This window comes from Branchiostoma floridae, chromosome 4, assembly GCF_000003815.2.
Source record: "Branchiostoma floridae strain S238N-H82 chromosome 4, Bfl_VNyyK, whole genome shotgun sequence".
Classification (NCBI taxonomy): Eukaryota; Metazoa; Chordata; class Leptocardii; order Amphioxiformes; family Branchiostomatidae; genus Branchiostoma; species Branchiostoma floridae.
The window spans coordinates 13024337-13036456 of NC_049982.1; the positions used below are offsets into that span (position 1 = coordinate 13024337).

At 39.4% G+C, this 12120-nt stretch overlaps 2 protein-coding genes and 1 long non-coding RNA gene across 4 annotated transcripts in view; 1 reads left to right on the forward strand and 2 right to left on the reverse strand.

Annotated features, from left to right (window-relative positions):
• LOC118412776 (regulator of G-protein signaling loco-like) overlaps nucleotides 1–655 on the reverse strand; it is a gene marked incomplete in the record, with an annotated part of 49548 nt that extends 48893 nt beyond the window's left edge. The window contains 1 exon segment of the mRNA XM_035815791.1: nucleotides 238–655.
• A 619-nt stretch (nucleotides 656–1274) lies between these two features.
• LOC118412777 (CDK2-associated and cullin domain-containing protein 1-like) lies at nucleotides 1275–9194 on the reverse strand. 2 transcript variants are annotated; one of them, XM_035815794.1, is made up of 9 exons: nucleotides 8906–9194; nucleotides 7880–8006; nucleotides 7026–7128; nucleotides 6594–6689; nucleotides 6213–6315; nucleotides 5291–5380; nucleotides 4722–4863; nucleotides 4272–4315; nucleotides 1275–3711 (listed from the first exon to the last, which is right to left on the reverse strand). In XM_035815794.1, the coding sequence occupies exons 1-9, from the start codon at nucleotides 9024–9026 to the stop codon at nucleotides 3671–3673; spliced, it is 867 nt and encodes a 288-aa protein (XP_035671687.1). In that variant the 5' UTR covers nucleotides 9027–9194; the 3' UTR covers nucleotides 1275–3670. The 2 variants fall into 2 exon arrangements, with proteins under 2 accessions (XP_035671687.1, XP_035671686.1); XM_035815793.1 differs by having other exon boundaries at nucleotides 7880–8024; nucleotides 8906–9192.
• A 219-nt stretch (nucleotides 9195–9413) lies between these two features.
• LOC118412834 lies at nucleotides 9414–11535 on the forward strand. The gene is made up of 3 exons (XR_004830828.1): nucleotides 9414–9710; nucleotides 10038–10114; nucleotides 10405–11535. It is a non-coding gene; the product is annotated as an uncharacterized LOC118412834 (long non-coding RNA).
• The last annotated feature ends 585 nt before the right edge of the window (nucleotides 11536–12120 follow it).

Consider the following 12120-nt stretch of genomic DNA (forward strand, 5'->3'; position numbering starts at 1 on the left):
CAAGTAGTCAGTCCACGAAGTCCAAACTACTCATCTGTGTAGCATTGTTTTCCCGAAAAAAACATCATCGTTATGAACCAATCTTTCGTACACGCAGGTTCTGGACATCATCCTGCGTGGGAACTGCCTTGTGAACCATCCAGACAAAGTGCATAATGTCCAGATATTTAAAATGAGGACCAGATCGTGCTGACGGTTGAAATTGACAGAGAAATAACAAACACTTAGCCCTCCCACCTTTCACGTATCAGAACCCTGCTGGGATCACTCTTGGAGATCAAGTCCTCCCGCGTCCAACGTCCTTATGCTCTTCACAGACTTGAACACCACCTGTGAAGTTCTCATCGGGCCTATGTACTCCATTTTGGGGGAAATTTCCACATTCTGGGTCAGATTTTTTTCAAGGGACACCAGCCGAGCTGGAGACAAAAGAGTTTGCATTCCGTTTCGTCACATGACCGTAAAGCTAGCTCCGGATTGGTAACAAGTACCTGTGAATGGTGTATTTTGGAACCAGACCCCTCAGAAGAAATAATCAGCCCGTCGTGCCACGCGATTCAACTTTCCCCAATTACAGCAGAAACTCCGGTGCTGATAGATAACCAAAGTTGAGCAGTCCTTTTAGTCATTTTCGACTGAGATATTTACTGAGTGCTGCTAATTTGCTTTGACACTAAAAGGCTAGCTGTCGGCTACTCGTCTCTCTAGCGACACAATTGTAAACTGCAGGACAGGTGACATGGTTTGGGAAACCTTACATTGCAGCGTACTTATTTTCCTCCATTCGGAACGCCTGGTGAAATAACGTTGTTCCCTGAATAAGGATGGGTGGTACGGTGATTCAGGGTGGAAAACTTATAACACCCCTTACTCTCTCCTGCTATTAACACCATTATCTTGCTATTGACATACTCAAGTATTGCTAGCATGCTGCCATGTAGATACCCCTAGGCCATGTTGATCCATGCACGCATCAATTTTCGACTGTTTCCAAACTATAAAAAAAGTTTTCAACTATACTTTAAATCATAAAAAGCAGCTTCAAAACAAGCAAATGTATGCTATGTATTACCGTTTTTACAAAAACAAATATTGGAAAAGATAAATTAAATGCTTATGTTATCAAATATTCCATGGTCAAAGATGTGAAAAACAAAAATGAAGAATCTATTGTTCAGTATACTTATAATATTCTGTGTGTTCAGTTCTCTGTTCAACCTTCCTAATCACTTAGACTTTATAATGAAGGCAACTTTTGGGGGGAGTGAAACTTTTTTTTATTCTCACACAAGCAGTTTTGGGGTTCACAGAAAATGTCCATCAAATCAACATGGCCCTAGCAAGGACATTATATCAGATATAACGTCCTTGGCCTTAGCAACAAAACTTCCACATTGCAAATCAATTTCAAAGAAAAGAAAGCTATTGCAAGTTGCAGTGCATGGAATGCCTTGATCATTGTGAACCAAAAAAAAAAGTTTAATGAAGAGATTGCATACACGAGACTTAGCTGTTCATTTAAATCAAATTCATCTGAAGCATACTTAGAAGAACTAATGAAGTTTACTGCTATACCAGTCTGTTCATTCAGTCTATACTCAAATGAATGTAAGATACTTTGTGTCTGCAGCTGCACTGTTCAACTAGTCTATTTTCCCATTGATTAAAAGCAATGTAGTCTGTTTTAGTGTGCCTTCCATGAGCTTGTTTTCCTGCTGCATTTCTTGCAAATGTGCATAATTTGAACATCTGTATGCCCTAGGCTTGGTAATAATGTAAGGGTCAAACAGAAAAGAAGGGCCATGTTTACAAGGGTAGGACAGAAACAACTCTTAAGGGACACCACAGACAGAATCTGGAACTATATTCAAACAATTTTCTGATAAGTTTATCATGATCATAGCAATTTTCAGACCATCGGACTCAAATCTGGCATGGTAGCATTTCTTACCGACTAAAAGAATAGAATGAAGGCACTTATCTGCTGAGTATACTGTATATTCAGTTACAAGCCTGTGTAGACTTCTTCTTTTTATGTGATTTTCTGTACATTAAGAACAACCTAAAATAAGGCCTAAAGTACCAACTACCGGTACATGTACCGAACACAGAAATATCATATCAGATTATGTCTCATATATTTCAGTAAGTGCATTGCAGACCAATATACAAAAAAATGTAGTAGGCGATTCTGAAATCTAAATCTAAATGCCACCTTTATTCATCCTAGACATACCTTGTAACAATTTGGCATTGATCCAAAATATGCCTTTAAATCTTGCACTGTTGTTAATTTGTTGTTAATGGTGAAAACCATACAGAACATAGCTCTATGAACACTCACATACCATAAGCATTGTTGTCAAAAATAAAAATAAAGCACATCTACAAGGAGACAAAAAGGCTGGAGTCTTTAAGTGTGATCTTGATTGGAACATTGACAAACATGGTATCAACTTCATATGCCTTTTTTTATTGAACGCAAGTGTTAAAACTGCATCTGCAATTGCTCCACCATCATCAGACCTCTTCAATACTAGATTGTGCCACCCAGACCTACAAAAGGTAGTGAGTAAAAATCTATCATCAGATCCACTTATTTAGTTTACTGACATTTACTTGACTAGATGTAAGCTTTGACATTCTGCAATATACATGTAGGTGACTGTTTCTCACACATCAGAACTTTTATTGCTTCTGTTTGCAGAATGCTCACATCACAAGATAGAGCTCAGTGTTCATGACCCAGTACAGCCTGCAACAGTTGTTCCAATAATTCTTAACGAGGGAACAAAAAGAATTTCAACATCTCCAGGAGCTAGGAATGTTAACCATCCATTGTACATATGACTTCCAAGTTATCATGTCCATTGTTATCTTGATACATTTTCTTGCCATTTCTGCCAAATCCCTTTACCAATGCATTAAATCGGAGGCTGGCCATATACATGTACATGTGAACGGCAAATGTAAGTATAAAAATCGGACAGTTTTGGTTAAATTCTACTGTGCTTGGTTGATCTGTTACATTTTGAACATTTGGGTGACAACTAATCCTGTAAGATTACAAGCTTGGCCGAATGATGGTAGAAAAATAACCCCACAGTTGTGACCTGTTAATACTACATATAAGTCATATATCCATTGTTATGAAATGATACAACCTTGCAATAATTTTAGTATCAGCTCCAATCAACAACAACTAAAAGATAGTGACTTCTAAAAAACATAGCACCTGAGAACATTTTCACAAATTCTACATGTCACATGTAATACATGTAGGTGATTAATGATGCTTAAGGCTTGTAGGTCACTTTGGCATGTAATTGTAAGCACACACTCACTTTTACTCATGCCATTTTAAACCAAAAGACAAGTAGATGTGAAGATTGTTATAGATCGGGCAGTATGGCTGTGCAAATAACATATTGCACTATTGTTTGCAAAATAATGTCAATACTTGCTACCGGTATCTTCTCCCATGGGTTAAAGGTCAAATTAATGATAAGTTTCTGTATTTGAATCATCTTCAACAAGGACAGGGTAAATACAGCAACTGGAAGGGTTCAGCTGTCCTGCTAGGTGTGATAAAGTGACTCCGCTATATGGAAACACAAGGCTGTACACGTGGAGTGTCGTAGCACTGCAGCTGAGAAAAGTTCAAACACTGCTAACAGCTGTTCTTTGGCATGAAGCTGAGAGGTGTTGGTTCTGCAAGGAAACAAACAGATCTGCATTACAATTGGACTACCTTCTAAATGAAAATACTGCCTAATCATACATGTATCACTACATGATTACTGCTGTGATTAGCACAGATAAGAAGAGTGATCTTTTCTTTCAATAATATTACATACATGTATGTAGAAAGATTTCTACATTGTTTTCTTGCTCTGTTAAGCTGGTGTGTTACACCGAAGGGCGGTTATACCGGCTATAAAGATACAGATTGGTCTGCCCCTAAGGTACTCTACTACTTTCAAATGTTTCTATTTTTCTTTCACTAAGAAAATATATTTAAGTGTTTCAATCCATGTAAACAAAACAGCGAGTCAAAATAAAAACTTTTTGGCCCTCTCAGCCCCAAATCATGTTTACAATAGGTGATAAATTACTGCTGGTCTTGCTATTTATCCTATGATATTTTCACCCATTATTCAACCTCCATGTACATGTTTTAAGACATTGTAACACTTTCAATATCTTTATAGCGATCCCTTTTGTCCAATCCATCATTCCAATCAAATCCAAGTAGACAGTATAGTACCCACTTGTTTGCAGTTCATCTCCTGACCTCTTCCTACTTGTTTCTCCCCTGTAAAGAAAACGATCTGAAAATCAACCATCTGTAATTTTCAACAGAAAATATCAGATTCTTTACGGCATCGAGGCTTCCTTTGACTTACTACAGAAAATCTGAATAAAAGGAAACCTACAAAATCCTGCTTCATATTTTCTAACCAGCACACTTTTTCAAGGTACAAAAGAGTGGTGCTATTTAATCAAGATATCCAATTCTTCTTTCTTATTACAATGAATAAATCCAGCATACAAATTGGTTTAAGTGGTTCAGCAGCATTGACAATCCATATTGCAATACAATTTATACTTGTAACTATGGATTCTACCAAAGTTTTCATTCGAACAATTTATACTTTACTGGTGAATGGCTTATATCACACTTTTTGCTAATACAGCACATTCACTTGCAAAATCCTAACCTTGCGAAACCCTCCCTTTCCAAAAGTTCCTGTTGCCATCGTCTTGTCTCCTCCACTATTCTTGGCAGGTCGTCTGCTGATGCTTGTGGTAGGACATTGGGAATGAACCGTGCAAAAAGATCTGGATACTGTGGCGCTAAGTCTGTAGGAAGGTATGTATGGATTCATTTGTGAGACACAAGTACACAAATGACTGCAAGGACACTGTCACCTATCCTTAATCACCTTAATCAAGTTACATGGCTAAAGCAAGGATACTGCTGCAGTTTCAAAAAGGGTTTAAAAGTGACTTTCAAGTTTCAATAACTATCAATCATTAAAAAAAAAAAATCTCCATAGCAACACATGTATTTTACTTATACAGTAACAAAATAACACAGAATACCTTTTCCAATTCAAAATGGAAAAAAATCCTTCACTTGAGGCCTCAGTAGAAGTATATGTAGCCTGATAATCTACCCCTCTTGTACCCGCCACGTCTTTTTCATCTTCTCCACACAAAAAAAGGACAAAGAGACTTGGCAACCAGGATGGATGTCAGGCCAGAGCAATGAGCAACAATGGCTAACCTGGTCTTAATGAGTGCAGGGTCTTGATAATATTTGCCATTGTTGGGGGTGACACTGCAAATGGCCTATTCTGTGCTTCTTGTAACATAGCTGAAAAACAAAAGTGTATAACATATGAGAAACATGTTGTAAATCACTCACTCACTTTTTAAATCAGAATATGAAAATGGTAGTCCAGGACTTACTAGTACTGTGGGGTGCTTGCGGCATTCTAGCCTGTGCAATCAATGCACGTACAATGTATTACCCAAGACATTGCTTCTGCCCAGGCATTATTCACGTGAATGCGTCTGCTGTAATATTGTAGACTCTTGCTGAGGTCACACGATTTGGAAACTTCTATAAGAAAGTAGAGCCCTCCTCCACTACAAAGTTGGCATTAACTTATAAGATATTATTACTGTAAAGTACATTTTATATGACAAGTATGCATGGTTCCTGACAATGAACATGTTCTTGCATGTAATGCAGCTGTTTGGGCTGCATTCTCTAAACATCACCTTATTTTCTGCATGATTTGGTATTGGAACAATCCGGCATGGTACAAACAGTGCAATTAATGAATCACAGAACACTAAACTTGAGACAAGCCTGATGTAACTTACACAATGATTATTTACCTACAATAATTTTATTCCTAACAAAAAAGGAAGCTTTAGTTGCCAGGTATACATGAGTCCAGAAAGTTCAATTATTTGAAATTATATGGTCCTGTTGCTTGCTGAATTTTGTTTTGAAAGGAGGACAAAATCATCAGGGAATAGCTTGCCAGTATCCTTTGAGCATATAACTACATGTAATGTAAAAATTCACATAATTGAGTTTTATGAGTAATGAGTGTACTGCTTTGACACTGTACTGTGGCTTTGGCAACATATCAAGGCTACACACACACACATATATACACATGTGAGCCACTCACGGAATAACGTAGATATGTGTTGTTCTGCAACATGGAGTGTGAACAGCTTTTGCAGCTCCTCCTTCAGGTCTGTGTTCAGTTTGCTAGATACATAAAAACGATTCTACGGAGAAACAAACAAGATATACAGATGACAAGACTACAAAATTACTATAAGAAGAATAGAAATTAGACAAATGAAAAACATTGATACACTACTTCCTTCATGGGTAGATACTGTATCTATTCTGCCAGTAATGTCCTGCTACATCGTAGTACATGTATTACTTGTATTTTGTAATCTAGGACAATACTCTGGGAACAACTATGTTTAATCTATTTCTTCTTGTCCTTTTCATGTTTAATCTATAATGAAATGTTACAACAAAAATTGATACTCACCATGTAATTGAAGATGGGTGCAATTCCTCCCAATGCCTGCATGTACTGTGTCATTGCAAAATTAAATCTCTCCACATATGCATCTGGGGGAGAGCTCTGGAAAGAAAAAAAAACAGTAACAGTTACAGCTAGTAACATATGTACAGAATGTGCATAACACACATTACTGGAAACATGATTAAAATCCTCTTTAAAATCTACAGTCAATATAAATCTATACACATATATATAGTTTGCCCTACTGTGGAATTCTACCTTCAACATATGTTCAGAGTTAAAGTTTCCTTTACAATATCTCAGCTCTAAAGTAATTAATAATGAATACAATTGCAAAATCCATTTTAAGTATCAAAGATGCAGTAATGCACATGAAACCTTCACCCCAGTCGTCCATCCACCCTCCATAAAAATACTGATTGTTCCCCCACCAACCTTGAGCTCTTGTGATACTCTCTGTAGGTGCCCTATGACCAGGCTCATCAGGTCGTTGTACATGCGCTCTGAATGCTGTTGACAAACACACTTGTACACACAGCTGGGGAAGAGGAAAACATCAACAAGGATGTTTAAAGATCGCTAGCATGTACAGCTGAGACATGTGTACCATTCACAGACTGCAGACTATCAAATGTACAGTGATATGGTTGTTTCATTAGCACAACCCTGAAACAAGACCAGCTGGCATCCTCTGCACTTTGGCATACTGGATGCTTGAAGTGGAATGTTAATAACATTGCTGTTTTAAACCAACCCTTACCATGATGTTCTCTCAGTACACATGTATATCACAGCATCTATACTTGGTGTGGATTGCTAGAATAAAGAATAAACCTTCTGAATAATATTTGCCTGTATATATGTGTACAGTGAACAGATGCAGTCTTCTGTCAAATTTGTTTCCCCTCACAATGATCACACCAACATACACAGCATACAAGGTTCTTTTTCATATGAAAAATATCAAGCCATGTTCTCTTTCAAATAAAGATATTTAAAAAAACACGTGGCTGTTCACTGTATGCGGGCAAATATTAATATCATTCAGAAGATCTGTTATTCATTCTATCAGTATCAATGTACTTTTTAAAAAAAGGACAGCTACACTAGATTATATAGTACATGTTGTTGCATACATTTTGTAGGGGCTACCCATTTGTTTCAAGATGAAATAAATAAATAAATACAAAAACCATGTCATGTACAGGATAGAGACCTTGCGTCATGCTGTGGGTATATCACTTTTAAACTTGACTTTTAGTTTTGACCCTAGGCACAGTCACACCCACCTGTACATCTGTTCATATGAGATAGGGATGTAGTCTCCAGGCGTCTGAGTTAGCAGCTGTACAATGGCATTCTCTAACTTTGGCCAGTACTGCATCTCATACTCCTCCATACTGATGGCACCCATCACTGCAGAGGGAACAATAACTACACTGGCTGTCATTATGACCAAACTAAAGAGAACAGTCCAGAAATCTGCAAATGATGTTACAGGAATTATGTAAGTAGTAGTACTGTAAATACAGAAACTTTCGCGGTGGTTTTCATGGTGGCCGCTTCACCGGGAACTTAAAACCACCGTGAACATTTCCCAGTGGCAGTAAGAGACTACAGTGCCTGGTGCTACGGCAAACTTAAAACCACAGCGAAAAAGTCCTTTTTCTCGCTACCGCAAAATTAAATCCCAGTAAATTTAAATGCATTTACAGTATCTGTAACCTTAAAACAATAGCAAACACATGTAATGTTGGCAGCTCATTCTTTTTGCGGCACTCTGCAATCATGTCGTATTGACGTCAGCTGATGAGGTGCCTTAGTTAGTACTACTACTACTCTAGGAGCAGAAACCCCTGCTTTAATTCTTTTTCTTTTTTTTGGCCAATTGCAAGATGATAGCAAGGACAGTTCAAGTAAAAATATAAGGTTACCTTCAAACTCTTTCGGTTGGTACTTTCCAACAAGAAGGTTAACTTCCCTGTTCCCAAAGGTATCCAAGTTTCTCACTCACAAATTTTGTGAGTGAGAAACTCAGTCAGCACTAATATTTGATTTTGGCTACTGAAAAGTCTGTGTCATAATTCTTAACAAGACTCCTCCATTTTTAGAGAAGATTAACACAGTTAGATTAGATTAGAGCATTAACTCACTGTCATAACACATATTCCTCTCTGAACAAACTTAGTTGTCATTGCATGCATTATACAGCAACAAGACGTCAAAGGTAATAGACGTCTGGATCCGTTGGACTTGATGTAACTTTAGCTGAAGAGTGAAGGAGATGGGTTACCACAAATTTATAAGTTACACACCTACTGGCCGCAGAAGGGAGGGGAGCTTCTTGCGTTCCGCAGGCTTCTGATCACCCTCTGAAGTCTGTGGTTGTTTCACTGACGTCTCTTCTACACTCTGTTCTTCCATCGGTTCTTCCATCTTGAAGACCGTGTTTGTATTTGATCGATCCTTGACCCAAATACCATAAAACTTTCACCGAAACCGCGGGACTGTCACCCAATATTGATAATAACGCACTGCGCAGGTACAGATACGTCAGGGACAAGGCGGCGTTTTCACATTTTACGACAGTTTTGATATTACGACACTATCACAAATCCGATAGCGCGCGGAATTTAGATATTAAATCTCTGTATAAAGTTACATGTATCTTGAAACCTTCTTGCTGTGTGAAATCGTACATTCAGGAATGCACAGAAAAGCTATGCTTTATTCAATAATGATTATTCGGACCGGTCCAGGGCTCAGGTCTCTAGAGTGTCTCTAGTACAGGCCAATAGAACAGATTCGACAAAAACGTACTTCGTTCCATCGATCTCACCGTTACGAAAACGCCACTTTCGGTTTTAACATCACAACTGGCGGTTGCCTTCTACTGAGTGACCAGCACGGGTAATCCACAAGCAGGTGTTGGGGTGAAAGTAATGGTGATGGACAGTCAGAGTGGCCCCCTCTGGCAGAAACCACTGCGATCTTTCACCCTGGCATCTGCTTGGGGATTGTTGTTCCACCACCAGGCCTTGGGTAGAGACTATCAGCCCCGACCGTGCTTACCATCCAGACCAACAGCTCCACACGACTGGCGCCAAACGGAAGCCCAAAGTAAGCGTATTCACCTTACACGACCGTGACGCCAAAGTCTTCATTTAGACGTTACTGTAACTCCCGTTTTCTAGGTTCCACCTCCCACATCAATATAACATTACTGTTTGAACGTTATCAAAGTTTCAAATAGATTTCAAACACATGGTCCGTCATTTTCACTGTGTAGCGAGTTTCTAGAGCATAGATTAGAGTCCGGATTGTAAGCTTTGGTACGCTAACAAGGATGGATTTCAGGCTAGCAAGAGTTACATAAAGCCTTGGATAGGCAGAAATAGGTTTGAGTGATTCGGCTCTTGAAAAACCGGCCTTTTATGATTGATCCAGGAAAAACCCGCCGTGACCATGGTACCTCCCACAAGCGGTCTTCATCCAAGAACCCTAGAGGAAAGGCAAATCGCTCGGTAAACTTACCTTACTTAACCGACGTAATGCAATACGTGTTGGAACATATACATGACATTGCATGCCCGACGATATTATCTTCAGATGAACTACGTGCATATTTTGTTTATCCTTTAAATCAATTCTACCACATACAATACGTATCCTGGTTAAATACACTGTTCCAAAATACAAATGTTGGATATTTTTCAGCATTACTCATTATAAAATCGTTTAACTTCTATCGACGTGTTTGTTCATCTGATTGTTGTCAATACTAATACGCATTTTCTTATTTATTTTTTCAAAGGTTACCAATGCCTCTGACAGCTCTCACTGCTCTAGCTGCCAGAAAGCGCAAGGCTCCCGCTCTGGCCTGGCCAAGAAGACAAGGCCAGGCTACCGAGAAGGCGTCGGTCTACAGTCGGCAACCGCCCACGACTTAATTGTCTCGAAGTGTGTTTGTAGTACATAGCCTGGAATCACATCTAAAGTTTGAATGTTTGTTTCATGCGAAAATGCTGGCTGCCGCATGAGCATCCTCAAATTCAGGTCTGCTTCCATGCTAACCTATACATAGTATGTGTATGTCCATGTGATGTTCCTTTGGATTCCCTAAACCACCTTTGACAACTTCTCCTCTGTTATTTTCCATCTTCTGACGATGGAAACGCTGCTACAACGATGGTTATGTGGAAGTTCTTGATGTCTCCAACATATGCCTGCTGTTCTTTGCAATGCCGATAGGCGTCTTCTAGTCCTCATTGCCCGCTCATAGTGGATGTTAAATCTGGAGTTAAGTAAGTGCAGGGCCCGAGAAATAACGTAACACCCAACTGTCCCACATTATTATACGGCCCAGTGGGAGAGCGGGACGGTAATACATTTGACTAGCTAGGATTAAGACTTGTAAATAACTTATTTTTTCATTGTAAATAGATTTTTTTTATTTGGTGGTAAACTAATGTTGTTTAATCGTTAAATATACTAGTGTAAGCGTTAGATAGCTGCCGACTGCTGCCTGTCGTTTTAGACAGCTAGTTATTCGTTGCTTCCTCTGTATGGCCCCTACGGAAGGAGGAACGGAGGTCGGGTGATTATTTGCCAAAGCACGCCCGCTCCAGGTTATAGCATTCTATTCAACTATCTCGGGCGGGAGTGAAAAGTATGACGCTAATCGTTGCTAAGATACGGCTAGTCATAGAATGTCGTCTGACAGGCCAGTTTCAAATCCGCTGATATTGAGCTGTCATTTACGGATTTAGTTCATCTACCGAACCAAACTTTCTTCGGATGTAACATAAACGTGTTGTTTATGCAAGTATCAGAATTCGTGATTACGACTATACAATTACAGTGAATATATCAACACATGTATGAAAATATTGTTTCCATGTCTTGTACGATGTAATCAAATAAAGTAGCTGGAAAACCCAATAGAGTCACGACGTCTGTTTGCGTTTGTGTGCTTCTAGCATTCTGTGCGTGCGTGTGTTTGTGTGTGTGTCTATTTGCATGTGTGTGTGTGAGTGAGTTTGTATGTGTGTGTATGTGCGCTCGCGTGTGTGTGTATGTATGGGTGAGTGTGTGTGTGTGGGGGGGGGGGGGGTGCGTGCCTGGTTTGTCTGTGTTCTTTGTTAACCGCAACGGGTATTGGCCAAAAACTGACAAAAGCGTTATATTTGGGCAAAGTTGCTTGGTATGTCAGGTCCTGGCGTAAACTCCCTTGAAATAAGCCTGTTTGTTCTACCGTCAGACGGCCGTTGCCATGGCAACGGCCACTTTGGGCCTTTCCCTATGCTTAACTATGGGACTTAGTGTGAAAGCGCCTTTGGCCCGAAACCCGCATCCCCCCCCCCCCCTTTTCTGCGGCAACTAACCTTGAATCTAACCCTAAATCACTCCTAACGTAACAACAGACACAGATTGTCTCCGTTTTAATGAAAAGAGCAGCCAGAATAGTGAATTTGATCAGATAATGAGACCACTAAATGGCCCGTTCTATAAGCCCTGTACGGGGCCTACC